Source organism: Pleurodeles waltl, chromosome 12, assembly GCF_031143425.1.
Source record: "Pleurodeles waltl isolate 20211129_DDA chromosome 12, aPleWal1.hap1.20221129, whole genome shotgun sequence".
NCBI classification, from domain to species: domain Eukaryota; kingdom Metazoa; phylum Chordata; class Amphibia; order Caudata; family Salamandridae; genus Pleurodeles; species Pleurodeles waltl.
This window is the reverse complement of record NC_090451.1, coordinates 238752804-238770975: the sequence shown is the minus strand read 5'-3', so window position 1 is coordinate 238770975 and position 18172 is coordinate 238752804. Positions and strand designations below refer to the sequence as shown.

The 18172-nt window shown below is 41.5% G+C and overlaps 1 protein-coding gene across 1 annotated transcript in view; it reads right to left on the bottom strand.

Annotated features, from left to right (window-relative positions):
- The window catches only part of AP1G1 (adaptor related protein complex 1 subunit gamma 1), a 707422-nt gene that overhangs the window by 636704 nt on the left and 52546 nt on the right, over positions 1-18172 (bottom strand). Inside the window, exon 2 of the mRNA XM_069217071.1 lies at positions 1151-1354. Coding sequence (XP_069073172.1) covers positions 1151-1351 — 201 coding nt within the window. The 5' untranslated portion in view covers positions 1352-1354. The remainder of the gene's footprint in view (positions 1-1150; positions 1355-18172) is intronic.

Below are 18172 nucleotides of genomic sequence, written 5' to 3'. Positions count from 1 at the left end.
GGGAGGAGAATGGAAGACAGCAGAATCAGATGGTGTCACCCAGAGTGAGGTAGAGTTTTGACATTACAGTGCAGGGCAGTGAGACTTATATTTAGAATAGAAAAATGCTCATTTGAATGTCACAGTCAACGTTAAAGCCTTCCTGGAAAATATGGTGCTTGGGGGCATGCAACTTTGCATTTTATATTCCAATACCGGATCAATGATGGGCAGACTGGGCTACCACATTTTGTTTTCAGAGGACAATGGTGCATAGACTTCAACAGTTGTTATAGGCTTTCCTTAGTTGGGGGGATGAAAAGCAACACTGTGGTCTCACAGCAAGGTTTGAGACATCTTCAGATCTCTGCATTGGATCGTGTATTAGCTCAGGGTATTTTTTTGCCTTAGGTGGAGGGTGGCATTGGGTATGTGCAGTGTAATCACTTTATGATTTAAACAAGATGGAGATCGGATTATGAGGTTTAAGGATTTGACTCCTAGGAGAAACCACAAATTTACACTCATCCCTGTGTGGGCATCATGCAAATATACTGAGTGGCACCTCAAAGTATCACATGTATACCAATTAATCTAGCCAGTTTGAACTACTCAATTTTTCTGACTGTGAGGAAGCACAGTTTGGCAGTCATAACAAATGATACTTATAACAAACCATTTGTTCAGCACATGGTTTCTTCAAAAAAAGCATCCCGGCAATTAGGAGAAAAGTATCCTACAGTCACTAAAAGGAAGGTATGATAAACAGAAAATTAATTAAAAAGAAAAGTCTTTATTTTGTTTTTAAAAATGGAGAACGCCTTTTATATAGCAAGAGGGAGGACATTCCAAACTTTAGGAGTGAGATCTCAAGTTGATCTACCCGCTCTCCTGGCTTCAAGTGCTTTTAATATATCTTATCATAATGCCAACTAAGTTTAGACACAAGCCACGTACATGCACAAGCCAGTTTAAACAGTGGCATGTCAATAAGCCTATCCATGCCACACAAAGCACTGAGCAACCATTTCTTTTTTTTCAAAATCAACTGAGCCCACCACTTCTGGATAGCCTACGTATCACTGAAATAATCTGATTTACAGGTGTAGTTCCACCTACTTCTGCATTTAGCTCACATTTGCCAAAACAAACACATTGTGTATTAACTTACCTGTCCAAAGTGTGCTGGATAGCCAAGCATATGCATATACAACAGCTTTGCAACATTCCTGCAGCGGTATGTGTTGTCCTCCTCACGGAAGGATGACCTGATGGCAGCACATTCCTTCTGGATCATTTCCCGCTCCTCTGCTTGTGTCCGAGCTGTCCTGATGGTTCGGATCAGCTCCCGTAATCTGATAGGAGCTGGCATCCTCTGAAGGTGAAAATACAAAAGAACATGTATTAAGGGAAAATACTAACATTCCAAAATAGTATACATTACGACTAACTTGTGTGTTACTGCTGTACCACCAATTAGAAAAATCTGTGTCACTGGCCATACAACAGCACATTTCTATTCAGCATATGCTTTCTGGGCAGTCAAATTTAACTTTACGTTCTCTGTTTAAAAGAAATGCCACATCACATGCACACACACAATTTTGTTTTATACACTATAGCTCCATTTTAAGGTTTTTAATGTTTTAAACCCTGACTAATAAGTAACTCAAAACTTAATCTCAAAAGATGATAACAGTTACGAACAGCAACATGTTGAAAGTTAGGACAACAGAAATGTAGACATGTTTTCAGAGAATTAAATGAGTTAAACAAGGGGTGCTGGGCTTAACAAATGAGGCTCATATACGCAAGCCTTTTTCAGACATGTAGAATATTACACTGACTCAATTCAAGTCAATAATAAAAATCAAACGAGCTGTAGCTATTCAGAAGACCGGTCATGGCCCAAGGCCCCACCAATTACTACCTCAACAATAAGCATGCTTTTAGTCACACAACTTATACAAATTGTCTCACTAGACAACAGGGATAACTTTCTATTTATAGATTTGTAGGGGCGGAGGCTGCCCCAGCATGAGAAATAGTCTTTATGCCTCCTCAAAGGCAGATGACTGATGCAGTAACTAACCCCCATCTGCACCTGGCTGAGGGGCAGAAAGCCCACTGTATGGCAACAATATATATTTTTTATAAAATAATGGGGTGAGTCTCTCAGCCTAACATCAGGCCCCTCCCTCAGTCCTAAGATCTAAACAGTCTTTCTGCTCCCCTGCAGACTAAAGCATCCCATCCAATGGCAAGAAAGAGGACATTTGATTGTTTTGGGTATTGTTTTCACAAATTTGCTAGGAGAGTTTAGATAACTCCTAGTATCATCCCACTTGCAATGGTTAACAGCTACACTTTATAGGCTTGATTAAGCTGCCATTTGGAAAAACCTGCCAGACCGGGGCAGGTCTGAAAACTAGACATCTGAGGGTAGTCAGAGGCAGTGTGCTTCGCATGCAACAAACATTTCTTTCCCACAATGCCCTGCAAAGCTCAAAATGTTGACCCAAAAAAAATATTTATTTTTTAAAAAACAAAACATTTTCCTCACATATCTGTGAGGAAAGCTTTTGGAGCCACAAATTTCCTACTACAAAGCATTCCCCCAAGTCTCCTGATAAAAACTGTACCTCACTTGTGTGGGTGGGCCAAGAGACCATGACATAAAAGGCCCTTAAGTGCTATGTGGGGAGATCAGCAATAGGGTTAGCTGTGGGATTTGGGGCCATACTCTGTCTCCACCCATGGAAACCTACCAACCACAGTCATTTTGGAAAAATAAACAAACGGGGGATTCCAAGGTGGTGTGAATCTCATGAGGTTTTCCAACCCACAATGCACGGCAAATCTCAAACACATTATCCATACATTTCTGTGATGGAAATGTCCAAAGGAATCAACTAAATTCCTACCAACCAGCATTGCCCTAGTTGTGCCAATAAAAATGCTGCGCCTCATGTGGGGTTGGGCCTAGTGCCAGCGACAGGAACAGATCCAACCAAGGTCGATAGGATTCCTCACGCAAGGGCTACCATTGTCCTTAGTTTGATCCGTTCCTGTTGCAAGTACTCGGCACAGACACATTTGTATCTGCACAAGTGGGTCAATGCTGGGTGGCAGGAATCTTGTGGATTCCTGGGGATTGTGTTTTGTTTCCATCACAAAAATGTAGAGGAAATATGCGATTTCAGGCTAGGTTTAAGGTATCCAGGGCATTGGGGGTTTAAAAAAAAAAAAAAAAAAAAAAAAAAACATAAATAAATACATCAAAAAATTAAAAATAAATTTAACAAAAACTTCATGGGATCCACACAAGTTACGTCATTATGGATTTCTTTCAGTGTCTAGTTTTGAAAGATGCACATATTTGCTACTTTTCCCTTGGTTCTGGCTGTGCTCGGGCCCAAAATTCAAAGCTACCCACTTTGCAATAAACGAGTCAGTTTTGAGGGGAAAGATGTGATATATTCAAGTTGCTTTTTGGGCGGTTTCCTCTCGCGGGCAATAGACCTACCCACATAAGTAATGTATAATTTTTATCAGATGAGTTAGTGGAATGCTGGGTGGAAGGTAGTTTGTGGCTCCCCACAGATTCCAGAACTTTAGAACACACACATGTAAAGAAAATGTTTTTTTTTTTTTTTGAAAGTTTGAGGTTTCCAAAGGATTCTGGATAAAACAACGTGGTGAACGTCCCCCCATACTGGATTCCCCTAGGTGTCTAGTTTCCAAAAATCCAGTTAGGCATGCTGCAAAAAAATAAACAAAGAAATACAATTTTTTTAAAAGCTCAGTATTCAGAGGAAAAATTTGGTGTGTCCATGTTGCGTTTTGGGGCCTTTCCTGTTGCAGGTACTAACCATACCCACTCAAGTGTGGTACCATTTTTATCGGGAGACTCAGGGAAAAACAGAACAGTAGAACAAATAGTATTATCAACTGTATTTCTTTGCAAATGTAAGCCAGTGTGTAAGAAATAACACATTTTGAGAAATGCCTTATAATTCACATGCTAGTATGGATACCCACAAATTCAGAGACGGGCAAATAACCACTGCTTCTAAACTCTATATCGTGAGCCCATTTCAGAAACACACAAGTTTCATTCTTGTAGCATATGAATTGCTCTATACCCGGTACACAATGAAAAACCATTGCAAGGTGCAGCTCAGTTATTGTCTCTCAGTACCTCAAGTACTGGGAAACCCCACAAACCCTATGTATTCCTCACAACTAGAAGGGTCTAGCAAATGTAACGGCATATTGCTTTTGTAAATCAGCAATCGTGATGAGAAGCTACAAAATAAAATACTGCCACAAATTGCCTTTTTTGCCATACTAATTTCAACACTTAGTCTCTGTGGGAAAAGTTTGAAAGATCTACAGAAATGCAATCTTGCTGAATTCAGAATTGTGTCTTGTTTTGAGAAATGTATAGCTTTCTGGAATCCACCATGGGTTTCACACCTGTATCCACCACCAACTGGAAGAAAGATAAAAGGCACAAAAAATGGGCTATCGCCCAGTAAAATGCCAAAGCTGTGATTTAAAATAATTGGTTTTCTTAATCAAGTCTGCCTATTCCTGAAAGCTGGGAAGATGGTGATTTTAGCACCGCAAACCTTTCATTCCTGCCATTTGAAGGGTGAAAAAAACAGAAATTTTCTTCTGCAGCGCTTTTTCCCATTCTTCTCAAAAACAAAATGTAGCTATATTATGGCTAATTTCTGTCCCCTCCAGGGAAATTCATAAACCATGGGTACCTTTAGAATCCCCAGGATGTTGGAGAAAAAGGACACACATTTGGTGTTAATAGCTTATGTCTCCAAAACGTTATGAATGTCTAAGCACGAACTACCCTAAATAGTGAAAAAAGGCTTAGCACTGGGGAGAAATAGGCCTAGCAGAGAAAAGGGTTAAAAGCCATAAAATAACAAGGCTAGTCAATTCGTAGACCTCAGTGTACCAACTTCAAGACTGAGGAACACCGAGCTAGGATTGGCTCCTGCCTACAGCAGGCCAACAAAGCTCGAGTTCAACCCCCTTCAATTTTCAAATCCAGAGTTATTCAACAATCAAAAATTCACAAGCATGCAAGTAACAAGAAACCATGACGGTTTCAGCAAAATATCTGAGATATTCAATGACATCTATTAAAAGAAGCACCAAGGGGAAGCATGACTGCCCAGAAATGCTCTGAAGTGTTAAAGAAAATACTCAACCACTCTCTCCCCTTCTACACAGTTCTGCTAAAGGCTGCAGTAGCGTTATCACACATTAAATCACTGTTTAAACTTGCTTCTATGTTAATTGTGTACATCTACCACCAATCTAATAAAGGATATATACATAATCATAGTTAACCAGGTTCACTCACATTGCACTTTACACAGTTTAAAGAACCATTGCGGTGCACTAACAGCCAGAAAAGCTGGATAGAACGGCAGGATATTTACGCAGCAGTAAAGAGAGTGATTGAAGAAGCTTACAGGTGGATATTTCATCTCATTATTATAAACTGGTTGGACTCAGGTGAGATTTTGTTTTTGAGTTTACATTCAAGTAAGTCATCCTGCATGTAATTCAACTAACCACATATTGCACTACGTTCACTTCTAACCTACACTTTTCATAAAAGTATATAATATTTCTTTAAAGCCTGCTTTCACACAAAAAAAATAAATAAAAAAAAAATAGACTGTGGGCTTTCACCCCCGCCCATCACTTTAATTCGTTCCTTGGCCTGCCTTGCAAAATTCCATTGATTTTGTATGTAAATGCTTTACGTTTGTCCTGCCTTGAGGCTGCTTGGTTACCACCTTGGGGACTGACCCTGTCACATGGATTATTTCACAAACAGCCATATTCCCTTGTGCAGCACACTACTTTTTTCTTTTGCCTCTCCACTTCACGCTCCGTGGCCATATGTTGTGTCTTCCTCTTCCTTGTTTTTGGACATGCCGCTGTTTCTTTGTGGTGTTTTGCACCCAAAGGCTGCAAGCTAGGGGTGGGGGTCTTTTTTATTTTATTTTTTGAAGTTTCATATAGCACAAACGCGATGGGAGGAGCACTTTACATGAGTACTACTTACATACAAGTTTAGCAGTTGAAAAATATACAAACTGGTGCATTTTAAAAAGAAAAAAATCAAATCTCCAATGCAGTTCTCCCAGCACAGCGGGAGAGTCAATACTACAATATTCACTGCACTCTAGACACTCGTCCCATAATGCTTTGCGGGGCATTTCTTTCACAAAACATTTTGGTCATAACTCAGCCTGTGTCCTAGGACAATAGGACCACCATCAAACTATTTAGCACAAGGTGCTCCTTTTGTCTAGGTCATCTTTGGTTCCCCACACTAGGTTGGGGGGGGAGCAAAATAGTAACCTTTCCCACCATTCCGTGTCTTTTTGAGCTCTCATGGCTGGAACTCTTGTTTTACAGCTGGGAGTAGTTTGTGTTTTTAAGGGCCCTGTTTGTAATAATACTGCAGAAGGCCTGAAAATGTGTATGGCACTACAGCCTCAAGGGCCTAAATTATGGTTACACTGCATTACGTTCTTCCAGTCTCTTTTCATGTCGTTATGCCCTCTAGGGGCTAACTAGATGGTTAAATGACCAGGTTTCTAGCAAATTCTATTTGTATTGTGGTGTCCTTTAGGGGCTGTTCTGAGCATTACAGTCAAGATACTACAATATCGCTACACTTGGAAACTCACCCCATAATGCTTTGCAGAGGATTCCTTTTTCAAAACATGTTTTAACCATAACCCGCCATGTGGTGGTCCTAGGACAAAGGGACCACCATTAAAACGTTCAGCACGACACTCTGTCTGTCAGGGACATCTCTGGGCCCCCACACTAGGTTGGGGGGGGAGACCCCAAAATAATAACCCCTCCCACTATTAAGTGTCTTTTTAAGCTCTCTCATGGCTGGAACTTTTGTCGTACACCTTAGAGCAGTTTGCGTTTTAAGGGCCTTGCTTGTAATATTATTCTAGTAGGCCTGAATATGTGTAATGCACTAAGCCCTCTAGGGGCTAAATATAAGTTTACATTGCATTACATTACATTTTGCCACTCTTTTCAGGTGGTTATTCTCCTTCGGGATGATTATTTGGTTACATGACCATGTTTCTTACAAATGCTATTTTTATTGTGGTGCCCTCTTGGGGGTGTTCTGAGCATTACGGTCAAGATACTACAGTATTCGCTGCACTCAGAAACTTATCCCATAATGCTTTACATGGTATTCCTTTTACAAAACATTTTCGCCCATAACTCAGTGTGGTGGTCCTAAGACAATGGGACCACTATCAAAATGTTCAGCATGATGCGCTCTCTGCGCAGGCCATTATTCCCTCCCACCCTTCAGTGTCTTTTTTTTCTCTCATGGCTGGAACTTTTGTTTTACAGGTGGGTAATTTGTGTTTAAAGGGTCATGGATAATATTATTCTAATAGGCTTGCTAGGCCTGAAATGTGTAATGCACTAGCCCCTCTAGGGGCTAAATATACGGTTAAACTGCATTAAGCTCTGCCATTCCGTTTTCATGTGGTTATTTTCTATAGGGGACTATATGGTTACATGACCATGTTTCTAACAAATGCTATGTTTTACTGTGGTGGCCTCTAGGGGCTGTTCTGAGCCTTACAGTCAAGATACTACAATATTTGCTGCACTCGGAAACTCGCCCCATAATGCTTGGCGGGGCATTCCTTTTACAAAACATTTGTGCCAATAACTCACTGAGTGGTGGTCCTAGGAAAATGGGACCATCAAAATGGTCACCACGATGTGCTCTTTCTGTCAAGGTCATCTCTGGGTCCCCACACTAGGTTGGGGGGATGGGGGCTAAATAATATAAATAAATATAACAAATAGGAATATTTTATTTTTTTGCTGCAGATAAAGGAAGAAGGTAAATGCAAATGATTTAGTTATATTCGGGGCCACTGGAATTGTGTCAAAGGACCAAATTATGCAGCAGGGTTGACCAATTATGTGGCATGAAAAGTCCAGTTATGCATTTATAACGCCAATAGCTCTAACTCAAGCAAATGTGAGACCTATTGCATTGTAAATGCTTGTTCTACCTGCATTAGTGAAAATACGTTTTGTCATTTAAGAAGTTAGTAAGGTTTGGAGGCACCACATACATGTTCTCAAATAGGATTACATGGCTTGGCAGGAGGATTTATCTTTGAAGCAGGAAGAAGCTAATTGTTTAGGATGAGACTTGTTGGAGAAACTTAAAAGGTACAGCATACCCATGGCTCTATACGATTTAGCTTTGGGTAAAAAAGACCACCAAAGGGAAAGACTTTGGGCCAGATGTAACAAAACAGGCATTTGCGATTCGGAAATAACGATTTTTAAGAAATCACTATATCTGATTCGCAAAATGCAATGTATCGTATTTGTGATTCGGTAATAGCGATTTCTTAAAAATCACAAATGCTATTACCGAATCGCAAATTGCGATACAGACCCCAGCAGGCCCATATTTGCACATTTTTAGCATTTCCCAAATTGCGAATTCCTAACTGGAATTCACAATTTAGGAAATGCAAAACCCCAGGGTGCTGGGGGCCTAAGGCCCCTTCTGCTGCACCCCAAAAAATTATTTCAGGACCTGTAAGGAGCACACATGGCAAAGGGGCATGTGTGCGTTACATGTCAATTTTAAAAATGCATTTTTAATGCATTTTTTAAATTTGCACATGGTTACCACCAAGTTCAACTTGGTGGTAATAGCGATTCCTTAATGCCCAATTCGCATTATGGAATTGCTTGTTACATGTGGTTTAGAAATCGCAAATAAGGATTCCTTATTTAGAGAATTGCAATTTGTGATTCTGTAAACAGGCTCTCAAATTTAAGGAATCGCAATTTTAGTGTTTCCTTAAATTTGCGTTGCGAGTGTCTTTCATAAATACTGAAAGGCATTTTTGCATTCTCAAACAGGCATTCGCACCGTTTGCGAATGTAAAAAGGCTGATACATCTGGCCCTTTGTTCATTAACAATATAAATAGCAATGGCAGCACGCCATCACAACTAGGAATTTATGGAGAAACAATGGTTTTACTTACCTTGAGAACGAGACACATGGGTACCACCTCTTGACAACATTAGCTCTGCCAATGTACAAACAAGCGTAAGACCTTTTCTCAGGGTACAGGGCCAGTCTAAATTCTAGAGTTCTAGCCCCTGGCATGAAAGGGAGCAAGAAATAAGCTTTGGGTGGAGTCTGGGTACTTTTCATGAATTCAAGCTCTAACTTGGCACTGAACATTTACTACTTTTGTGCATTTCAAAAGGAGAGCAAAAAGCCCCTTGGACAATTGAATATCTTAGGGTAGCAATGCTGCAATCTCCAAGAGGTGGAAGGGGCTCAGAGCCTCAGAATTAGTCCGACACAAATAATAGACAGCAGTTAATATGTTCAGTGTCAAGTTACAGCTTTTTTTTTTTTTTTTTTAAATCCTGCAATTTTCTCAACTATTTAAATTTCCAGTCGTAGCACAAATAATCAGACTGTATTACATGAAGTGGCAAGGTACAATGTTCTGTTTTGATGAATGTCAGTAGGGTTATGAATTCTGAAAATTGAAAAAGAAAATACATCAGCAACTGGTCCACAGATATGAGGCATCCTAAAAATGTTTAGATTAGCACCACTGGTGACATTGGGGCCTGACAGTATGAGGTAGAAACTGATTAGCAGAGAGCATGGAGAGCTGGGTGACTGCATAAGTGAGACCTGGTGTACCACCGCAGGTCCCAGAAGACTATGTCAAATGACTGTCGAAAGTTATTCCGTTGCAATAGTGACTCTGATAAGAACAGATGATGGTTGTGATGAGTCCCCTACCTGTTTAAGGTGGTAGATGAGGTGGTTGTGCCCTACTGGGTCTGGGAAAAGAAGTTAAAGAGAGATTGAAGAGACTGCAGGCTTGAGTAAAAGTGATGAACTGAGATCAGGCAAGACTGGACCTTGGAGTGAAGGAGAAATGTTAGAGGTGGAAAGCAGGGGCTACATCAAAGTTCAAAATTTAGAAAAACATGATCTTCACACAAGATCTTCCACGGACCTAATGAATAAGGAGAGATTGCTTTCAGATCACTCCTGAAACATGAGCCGTGCTGTGGCCATCAAACAGTCTGTAGACGGAGAAAGGATGAATGAGATGCAACTACTTATCAGCAGAAGAATAACTTCTGGAGAGAAAGAAGTGGACCAAGAAGGTAAGGATCACAAGAAGGAAGTTCAGGAAGGCACCTGCCTTTGTCAAGTCAGATATTCATAAATGAATGAGATTCCTATCATGTCAGAGGTCCAATTATGTGCCCTGGAAAAGCCATAGAGACAGGGCAAAGTGACACTCTGATGCTTAAACAGGTACATATACGAGACGGCACACCCACAACATGTTAACTTAGAGATTATCAACCACACCATCAGTAGAGGAAGATTATTTATTCCTGGTGCAAAATGCATGACCTGGAATAAGATATTGGCAGACCTGAAGAGGAAATTGGATCAGTTGTGGAGTGAGCATATAGAAAATAATGAACTGGAGATAGAGGATACATAAGTGCCTACAAAAAGAGGAGTGTGTCACACTACAGGTATGTTGTGTGCAATTACAGAAATAAAAAGTAGACCTTATCCATCAATTAAAACTTTACTTATATATGCAATGGATAATGCAGAAGGTAAGGCACATGCCAAGTCAAGGAGCGGCCTCAGGTTTCAGAAAATATCCCTTGAAACCAAACTGCATAAAAATATTTGAAAGCTAGAGAATAAAGAATATACAATCCTACATACTTGATGTGGAAAAACAAGATACACTATAATTTACAATCCCACTAGTTATAACAAAAGATGTAGAGCTTACTGTCAACTACATCATTAGTGAGATATTATAAAATAGGGGTCAAGCTATCAAGGGTGGAGGATCCAGAAATTAACCTACAATGATTATTTTGAGATATTATTACAAAGACATGAATTTTAGAGATGCTTTGAGGAAAGAGAATATTTTAGTTCCCAGGTTACAGCAAGAATCATTTTACTTATTTCTGACTAACAATTTCTACATTGTAGAACTGTCACAGAATAGCCAAGGACAGTTGAGAGAGACAGGACTCACCCACCCTTCTCCTCAATGTCCCAATGGGTGGAATAAGAATAGCTTTTAGTTAGTTTAAGGAGCAGAAAGATTTATTATAGAAACTGGGTTCAACACCCTTGTAGCTCTCTATTACTTAGAGACAGTAACCATACAACCATGCTTACTTGTGTGATGACAATGGGATTGAACCTTTTTCTTTCCCCATTTATTATTTAACTACAACCACTCATTCCCCGACCTGGTAGTTACTTCCAATAGCTGCTGATACTACACAGGAAGTATTTTAGGCTTGCCAGTTGCAAGACCGCCTGCGAATTCAGCATGCATTCAGTGAGGTACAGTCCTAGGTGGAGAGAAACTGGTTGAGCCTTAAAAACAGCAAGTCATAACTTTTATTGATTAGCTCCAAAGCCTAACTGAAGAGTGGCAAAAAAGCTTTACAAAAACATACAGGTTGGAAATGCTGATATCACACCTTCAGAGAAGCCTATAAATCTCTATCTTTGCAAGTTATGTATATTCCTCCCAAGTCGTTACTGAGACCTCTGAAGTCCACAACATCGTCGGTCCTGCTGTCTCACCTTGTTTTGAGTCTGAGTTTCGAGTTTAAGTTCTGCTTTAGATGACAGGCAGAAGACCAGTTAAATTTCAAACTTTCTCTTCCCTCTCTAACTGCCGGCCCAATTCAACTGGACTCTTTAGGGCAGACCTTCGGAGGAGCTCCTATTAACACCTTCAGTGTCAGGGAATGCAACGGTTAAGTCCTTGGCAGCAGCACTTGGGTGCCCAGGACGTAACCGTTCCATCCTGCATCAGGCCCATGGAGGGGGAGCGCTAGCACACAGCGATCAGGCTGCAGTAATGCCCACTAGACACCAGAGAGTGTTTTTTTTTTTTTTTTTTTAAATGAACATAAGGGGAGCAGCCCCTTGGGCAAGGGTCCCTACCCTGGTGGATTATGTTTCAGGCCATTTCTGCCCCCCATGAGGGCAGTTCGGCCTATATTGATTAGGCCCATCTGCCCCCATGGGAGGCAGAAAACCCTGGACACCAGGGATTTTCTTTTTTTTTTTTCTTTTTTTACACTGGAGGGGAGAAACTCCTTAGGCAAGGGTCCCTACCCTGGGGGGGCTTATTTATTTTGGGACAGATCGGCCTATTTTAATTAGGCCGATCTACCCTCAAAGGGGGCAGAAACCCCTTGGCACTAGGGATTTTTTAAAAATAATTTTTTACAGATGGGGAGAGACCCTTTAGGCAAGGGTCGCTCGCCTGGGGGGGCAAAATTACTTAAGGTAATTTCTGCCCCCCTTTGTGGTAGATCCGCCTATTTCTATTAGGCCGATCTTAGGCACCAGGGATTTGGTTGGGGGTGAAGGGTGTTTGTGTTCTTTTTTGGAGGGACTGTTGCCCATTTCTGCCCCACTTGGGGGCAGAGCAGGCTATTTTTGTAAGGCCCACCAGAGACTAGGGAAGATTTATTTTAATTAAAAAACGAAGAGGGTGGGGGTATAGCCACAGACCCACCCCAAATAAATGGGGACAAATTAATTCTGCCCACTGGTTGGCAGATGGGTCAATTAACCCCGATCCACTCCCTGGGAGCCAGAAAGCCTTCTAGATGCCAGGGAATTAAAAATAATAAAAAGTAATGAGCTGGTGACTACCAACCAGTATGGGCATAACCCAAACTGTGGTAACAGTATTTCAGCTCTCCCCCCGCACACTATAAGATCTTATCCTACAGCAATCACGAGGTCATTTGATTATTTGGGGTTTTGGTTTTTACATTTGGGCAATGAGAGCTTGGCTAACTCTCAAAATCGTGCCACTTGGAATGGTCAGGGTTGCATTTTTTAGGCTTTGGGATGCTGTGATGTAGAAAAATCTACGAGACCTAGACACATCTGAAAACTAAACATCAGGGTGGTGCGATTCCCACGCACCCCGCACCATTTTCTTACCCACAATTCCCTGCAAAACCTCCATCTTTGCTTGAAAACATTTCCCCCCCCCCAAACACACATTTTTGTGATGGAACCTTCCAGAATCTGCAGGAATCCACAAAATTCCTACCACCCAGCATTGTCACATACCGATAAAAATGCTGCCCCACTTATCAGCCTAAAAACATTTTTTCCACATTGCCCTTTTGGACCAGCTTTGGTTCCCCCTCAATTTCGACATGTTTTTGGCTCTTCCCTGTCACAGGCACTTGGCCCGCCTACACAAGTGAGGTGTCATTTTTGTCAGAAGACGGAGGGGAACGTTGGGTGGTAGGAAATTTATGCCAGTCCGGTGAACCCGCATAGAAATGTGGGGAAAAAAGGGTTTGTTTTTTTTTTAGCTAAATTTAATGTTTTCTGAGGATTCTGGCTAAGAAACACTGGGGAATCAACGCAAGTCACACTTCCCTGGACTCCCTCAAGTGTCTTGTTTTCAGAAATGTCTGGGTTTGTAGGGGTTTCCCTAATGGCTGCTGAGCCCAGGACCAAACAGTCCCAGCCCCCCCCCACACAAAATAAAAAAACACAGGTATTTGATCATTTTGATGTGTCCATGTAGTGTTTTGTGGCTCTTCCTGTCGTAGACACTACGCCTACCCACACAAGTGAAGTACCATTTTTATCAGGAAATGTGGGGGAATGCTGGGTGGAAGGAAAGTTGTGGCTTCTCTCAGATTCCAGAACTTTCTAGCACCGAAATGTGAGGAAAAAAGTGTTTTCTTTGCCAAATGTTGAGGTTTGCAAAGGATTCTGGGTAACAGAACCTGGTGAGAGCCCCACAAGTCACCCCATCTTGGATTCCCCTAGGTGTCTAGTTTTAAAAAAAAATGCACAGGTTTGGTAGGTTTCCCTAGGTGCCGGCTGAGCTAGAGGCCAAAATCCACAGCTAGGCACTTTCCAAAAAACACGTCCGATTTCAATTTAAAAATATGATGCGTCCATGTTACATTTCTTGTCGCAGGCATTAAGCCTACCCACGCAAGTGAGGTACCATTTTTAGTCAGGATACTTGGGGGAACACATAATTGCGGAACAAGTGCTATTGCCCCATGTCTTTCTCTACATTTTTGCCTTCCAAATGTAAGACAGTGTGTAAAAATGACGTATATTTGAGAAATGCCCTGTAATTCACATGCTAGTATTGGGACCCCGGAATTCAGAGATGTGCAAATAACCACTGCTTCTTAACACCTTATCTTGTGCCCATTTTGGAAATACAAAGGTTTCCTTTATACCAATTTTTCACTCTTTATATTTCACCAAAATAATTGCTGTATACCTGGTATTCAATGAAAACCTGTTGCAAGGTGCAGCTCCTTTAATGGCTCTGGGTACCTAGGGATCTTGATGAACCTACAAGCCCTATATAACCCAGCAACCAAAAGAGTCCAGCAGACGTAACTGTATATTGCGTTCAAAAAATCTGCCACAGCTGGAAAAAGTAAAGCACTCCCCTTCCAATAAGCAGTGGCTAGCCTATAGGAGTTAGAGTAGCTTGAGAAAGTGTTCAGGGGACTGACTACCTGTTCAACATTTGCCTGTTGGTGAGCTAAAACATCCACACAATAATGTTCAGTAAATGTGTGTGGTGTAGGCCAAGTAGCAGCTTTGCATACATCTGCTACTGGGATGTTTCCTAAAAAAGGCCATAGAAACCTTTTTTTTCCTGGTAGTGTGTGCTTTAGGAGTAGTTGGTTATGTCTTTTAGCTTTGAGATAACCCCTTTTGAATACAGTTGACTAGCCATCTAGCTAATCCATTGTTTGAAATTGGATTACCGCTGTGAGGCATTGAAAAAGCTATAAAAAGTTGTTTTGATTTCTAAAACTTTTTGTCCATTGAAGCGACTGTCTGGCTACAGATTTTTTTTTTTAAAAATCCTATTTGTGGACTTGTTGCTGCGTCCTGCTTAATAGGTCCGCAAGCAGATTGTCCATTCCAGGGAGATATTATGTCAGTAACTGAATGCGATTGTGAATCACCCATTTCCAAAATGTCTGAGCTACAGGGGATAACTCAGATGAGTGTGTGGCGCCCCCCTCTTTTTGGTGTTCCTGTGGAAGATATTGTAATAACTCTTCCATTTCGTCCCAGTGACCTTGTCATACCTCGCAAGAAGTCCTTGAGAACTTGCAATCCTCCAATGATTTACAGCTTGAGCAGTCTCTCTTGGCTGCTGCGTCCAGTTTTGGAGGAGGAAATCTTTGATAACATCGTTGATAATACCAAAGTAATATTTGCAGTAACATTTTTGACAAAAATACTGTGCATGGCGAAGGCACGAGTTATAGTTACTTGAAATAACTATCACAGGTGATTTTCTATGGTTTGGTACATTTAAAATTTGAGCTATAACGTCTTTGCTTTTTTCAGAGAAAATATTTAGGAAACAGTTGGAAGCACCCTGCCTCACACTCCAGCATGCAGTTTGCCCCGTTGCATTATGGTAAATGCAGTACAAATTTGTGCTTACTTCATTTGTAGCCTGTAGTTTTTCACCTTAGTGAGTGCAGATTATGCTGTATATCTCTAGACACGCATTTTGCCCTTCATCAGTAGAGAGCAGGAAGCTTTTCTCTGGGGTTGCTAGAAATGTTGCCAAAGGGTGCTCCCAACTGTTTACTGTTTGAAAAGGCTCCCTTGAGCCACTAAGCTGATGAGCTCTGGCTGTAGCACCTGCGTGCCAGTGAGTGGTACTGAGATCTGAGAAGACTTTTGGCAGCATTTCCAGCAACTAGAGATAGACCTGCTGCTCTCTGCTGTTGGAAGAGCTAAACCAAGAAACATGTGTCCAGAGATATACAGCACTGGCTGCACCTACTAAGGTAGAGAAAGCTACAGACCATTTTATGAACTAAGAACAAACTTGTACTGCATTTACCATGATGCAAGGGGGCTGATTGCACGCTGGAGTGTGAGGCAGGGTGATTGATAGATAAATATATATATAGATATAGATAGATATCTATCTATCTATCTATCTATCTATCTATCTATCTATGTGTTCAATGGCATGCATGGCTGTACTTAATGCTTTGCATACCTCCGCCATCTAGTGTTGGGCTCAGAGTGTTATAAGTTGTTTTTCTTCGAAGAATCTTTGAGCCACGAGACCGAGCGGCTCCTCTCAGTGATGAAGGACTCGATGCCCATGTGCACCTTTTAGATTGCTTTCTCTCTGCTGACTGGTTCGGACGCGTTTCCTCTCGCTTCGGAGGATCTTGGTTCGGTACCTTTCAAACTTTATTTTCCATCTCTCTATCAACGTCGGTAGTTTTCTATTGCGTATTCCACACTTTATGATAAAGGTCATAGCGAATCATAAGAGGTCGGTTTAACACCCTTAGGGACATCTATGTAATTCTTGGTCTTACTTCAACAACTGTTATCGGAGAATGATAGGCTAATGGAACTCACTCTGTTTAGATTCTGGCCTAGATGTCACTCCAAGTTTCCGTAAACGGATCAAATCTTGGTGTGTAAGTTGTGTCTCTCCCCAGAAAAACAAAGAGGAGACCTGCGACCTTTTCGAACCACAGGATCCATCGGAACCGAAGAGCGAGTCAATTAGAAATGACAAAGACAACAGACGATACCCCGGACATCTTCGAAAAAGAGCACACTCAGGAAGAAGCCAGACACCAGGCAGCCCTTTTGATTTGATCCTCCAAGTTGGACCAAGATTCAGATAATCTATTCCAGAGTTGCAGAATTCGAGTACACCAGCAACATCTCAGCAAGTAAGGACATTCAAAAAGACTTCCAAATTGGTCACTGGTCCTCCATTGCCCTTGTGCCATGGTAAGATCCGCAAAATAGATTTGGACGCCCCACCCTCCAGTTTGGCACTGAAATTTATAAAGACCAAAACGCTTGTGCCACGGAGCAAAGAGACAACCACATCCCAATCTGTTTTGGGATTGAGTCAAATCAACCACTTCAGCGCCGAAGAAACAGACAATGCCATCTACTTCAGAGGCAATACTTTCATCTCGAAAAAAGCATTCGGGACTGAAGATTTCGGAACCAAAAAGTATAGTGTGCAAAGATTCTACTGTTTACCCTGAGGACACTTCTTCTGTAGAGCCTTTTTTGGAAGTGATGGACGCTAGACAGTGAAAAATTCATATACAAAAGATCAGGAAGAATTATGGCTTCTCCTCCTATTCCAACCGAAAAGAGACTGACATTCCAAGAAACATTGGACACTACTCCTCCCCTAAAAGAAAAGTTTCCATCAAAAAGACAAGGCTCCAGAACAAGCTCCGCCACTTCACTCTCCAAAGCTTCCCTCTACTCCACCACCACAAACACCCACATCCTTTGTTAACCCACAATTTTCTCCACAAGCATCACCATCATTACCTCACAGAGATGATTTAGTTGATGTTCCTCAAGATGTGGATCCATGGGATCTATATGATCCAGATCCCATTCTCCCTGACCTTTATCCAGCAAGGCCTTCTCCCACTGAGGATACAACTGCATACAAACAAGTTATTGTTAGGGCAGCAGCGTATCATAATGTACAGATGCATAAAGACCAATCAAAGAGGACTTCCTCTTTGATACACTAACCAACACACAAAAAGTCTCAGTTTCTACCTATGCTACCAGGCATGCTCAGACATGCTACTGACATATTCAAAGAACCTGTTAGGGCTCCCCCACCTCTAAGTGAGAGCAATGCTTCCTCTGTTTCTTTGCCTACATCTCAGTGATAGGGAAACAGAGGAAACCTCCGCCTGCATGTGCTGTTTGACAGGTCTTACTTCATTTGAGCACAGTGTTTGCTCTGACTTCGTGGGAGCTGTCAAAGCTTCCCTCTGGGACCCCAGCACCAGAGCTAAGGGGTTAGGGTGCCCTTACCCTGCCCTCTTTTCTTTAACTTTTTTTCCCTGGGACTCGGCTGAAGCCAAGTCCAAACATAGCTGAGAACATTTCCTTGCCGAAGTGTTGTCAGCCAATCAGATCTCAGCACAAGATCAGGAGGGTTCACTGAGCCTTCGCATCCCTATGTATACAAATT